General features: G+C 51.0%; 1 protein-coding gene across 1 annotated transcript in view; it reads left to right on the top strand.

Moving 5' to 3' along the window:
* Positions 1–1177: 1177 nt before the first annotated feature.
* Positions 1178–3027, top strand: part of LOC122562930 — a 17274-nt gene continuing 15424 nt past the window's right edge. Inside the window, exon 1 of the mRNA XM_043716230.1 lies at positions 1178–1867. Coding sequence (XP_043572165.1) covers positions 1492–1867 — 376 coding nt within the window. The 5' untranslated portion in view covers positions 1178–1491. The remainder of the gene's footprint in view (positions 1868–3027) is intronic.

Genomic DNA, 3027 nt, shown 5'->3' with positions numbered 1-3027 from the left:
AGAGCGTAGTAGGTCGAGGGGTGACCTTACAGAAGTTTATAAAATCATGAGGGTCATATATAAGGTGAATAGCAGAGGTCTTTTTGATGGGGTGGGGAGTTCAAAATGGGGTGCATATGTTTAAGGTGATTGGAGCAAGATTTAAAAAGGAATGAGGGGTAACATTTTTACACAGAGTGCGGTTTGTGTGTGGAATGAACTGCCAGAGAAATTGGTAGATGCAGGAACAGTTATAATATTTAAAAGACATTTGGATAAATTAATGAATGGAAATGGTATGGAGGGCTATTGGCCAAAAGCAGTAGGGGTGACTGTTTATTTTGGGCAGCATGGACCAGTTGTGCCAAAGGGCCAGTTTCCATGCTGCATTGCTGTGACTCTCTCAATTGTAAACAGCAAACTTCTCCATCAGTTTATGGTGAAACATGATGGTACTTCTGAAAGGACGATGAGAAGATCTTCTGAACATAGTATTTCTTGAGCATGCTGTTGCTATATGACTTCTGAGGTGATCATGTGCGAATAGTAACTTGACCATACTTGCCAGAACATCAGAACAACTGACTCTGAAGTATCCTATGTTTTTCCCACTGAACAACTCATTATCCCTGCAGAAAAATGTGTTTCATTGTCTATTTGCCAGAATGTGAGTGTATGTGTGTGAATATGTTTGTGTCAGTAGTTAAGGGATAATTGGAGGGTTAAGCATTTATGCTTGATAGAATTAGAATTAGAATTAGCTTTATTGTCACACATACTCAATAATTACAGTGAAAAGATTATACATCACCACTTAAAACACCATCTTAGGTTCAAGGTACCTGGACACAGCTTTTTTAGTTACAAAATCTTGGAAAATAGAGAAATAAAATGTCCAGCATTGCAAGAATAAAAGTCTGGAACAGAGAACATGACAGCGCAATACAGGCTCTTCAGCCCCAGATGTTGCACCAATCTGTGAAACCAATCCGAAGCCGATCTAACCTACACTATCCCATTTTCATTCATATTTCTATCGAATGACCATTTAAATCCCCTTAAATTTGGCGAGTCTTTTATAGATGCAGGCAGTGCATTGCATGCCCCTACTACTCTCTGAATAAAGAAACTACCTCTGACACCTGCTCTATATCTATCTCCCCTCAATATAAATCTATGCCCCCTTGTGCTAGCCATCACCATCTGAGGAAAACAGCTCTCACTGTCCATCCTACCGAACGCTCTGATTATCTTATATGTCTCAGTTAAGTCTCCTTTCAATGTACTTCTCACCAACGAATACAGTGAGTTCTAGAACAGCGGTCTTCCAAACCCATCACAAGCTGACCCCTAGCCTCCAGACCGCCCTGTCTCCAGACCACACCGATGTTCACCTTGAGGATCATGAGTCTGGGAGATTGCTCCAGACCCTTACGGTGGGTTGAGGATACCGTGCTGCAGTGATTTTTCTGCCAACCCTGGGAGGCAGCTACACCAAGCCGGTAGGCAGTTATGCCAGGGTGCGAGGCAGTTACACCAGTCTGGGAGGTGGATATACCAGGCACAAAACTGCTATACCAGGCCAGGCCAGGGGATCGTTCCACCAGGCCAGGAAGTTGCTGCGCCAGGCCGGGAGGTTGCTGTGCCAGGCCGGGAGGTTGTTATATTCGGCCGGGAGGTTGTTATATTCGGCCAGGAGGTTGCTGTGCGAGGCCGGGAGGTTGTCACACCAGGCCGGGAGGTTGTTGTGCGAGGCCGGGAGGTTGTCACACCAGGCCGGGAGGTTGTTATATTCGGCCAGGAGGTTGTTGTGCCTGGCCGGGAGGTTGTTGTGTCAGGCCGGGAGGTTGTTGTGCCAGGCCGGGAGATTGTTGTGCCAGGCCGGGAGGTTGTTGTGCCAGGCTGAGAGGTTGCTGTGCCAGGCCAGGAGGTTGTTGTGCCAGGCCGGGAGGTTGCTGTGCCAGGCCGGGAGGTTGTTGTGCCAGGCCAGGAGGTTGTTATATTCGGCCGGGAGGTTGTCACACCAGTCCGGCAGGTTGTTGTGCCAGGCTGGGAGTTTGTTATATTTGGCTGGGATTTTGCTGTGGCAGGCCGGGAGGTTGCTGTGCCAGGCCGGGAGGTTGTAGTGCCTGGCCGGTAGGTTGCTGTGCCAGGCCGGGAGGTTGTCACACCAGGCCAGGAGGTTGTTGTGCCTGGCCGGGAGGTTGCTGTGCCAGGCCGGAGTTTGTTTCACTAGGCTGGGTGGTTGTTGCGGCAGGCCGGGAGGTTGTCACACCAGGCCGGGAGGTTGTTGTGCCAGGCCGGGAAGTTGTCACAGCAGGCCGGGAGGTTTTTGTGCCAGGACGGGAGGTTGTTATATTTGGCCGGGAGTTTGCTGTGCCAGGCCCTGAGGTCATTGTGCTACGGGAGGTTGTGCCAGGCCGGGGGGTTGTTATATTTGGCAAGGAGGTTGTTGTGCCAGGCTGGGAGTTTGCTGAGCCAGGCCGGAGATTGTCACACCAGGCCGGGAGGTTGTTATTTTTGGCCGGGAGGTTGTTGTCCCAGACCGGGATCTTGCTGTGCCAGGCCGGGAGGTTGTCACACCAGTCCGGCAGGTTGTTGTACCAGGCTGGGAGGTTGCTGTTCTAGGCCGGGATATTGTGCCAGGCCGGGAGGTTGTTGTGCCAGGCCGGGAGATTGTTATATTCGGCCGTGAGGTTGCTGTGCTAGGCCGGGAGGTTGTGCCTGGCTGGAAGGTTGCTGTGCCAGGCCAGGAGATTGTCACACCAGGCCAGGAGGTTGTTGTTGAAACTTTATTGCTGGAACAGCACAGCAGGTCAGGCAGCATCCAGGGAACAGGAGATTCGACGTTTCGGGCACAGGCCCTTCTTCAGGAATGAGCAGAGAGTGTTCAGCAGGAGAAGATAAAAGGTAGGGAGGAGGGACTTGGAGGAGGGGCGTTGGAAATGTGATAGGTGGAAAGAGGTCAAGGTGAGGGTGATAGGTCGGAGTAGGATGGAAGCGGAGAGGTCAAGAAGAAGACTGCAGGTCAGGAAGGCGGTGCCGGGC

This window comes from Chiloscyllium plagiosum, chromosome 26 (assembly GCF_004010195.1).
Source record: "Chiloscyllium plagiosum isolate BGI_BamShark_2017 chromosome 26, ASM401019v2, whole genome shotgun sequence".
Classification (NCBI taxonomy): Eukaryota; Metazoa; Chordata; class Chondrichthyes; order Orectolobiformes; family Hemiscylliidae; genus Chiloscyllium; species Chiloscyllium plagiosum.
This window is presented reverse-complemented; position numbering and strand designations above follow the sequence as displayed.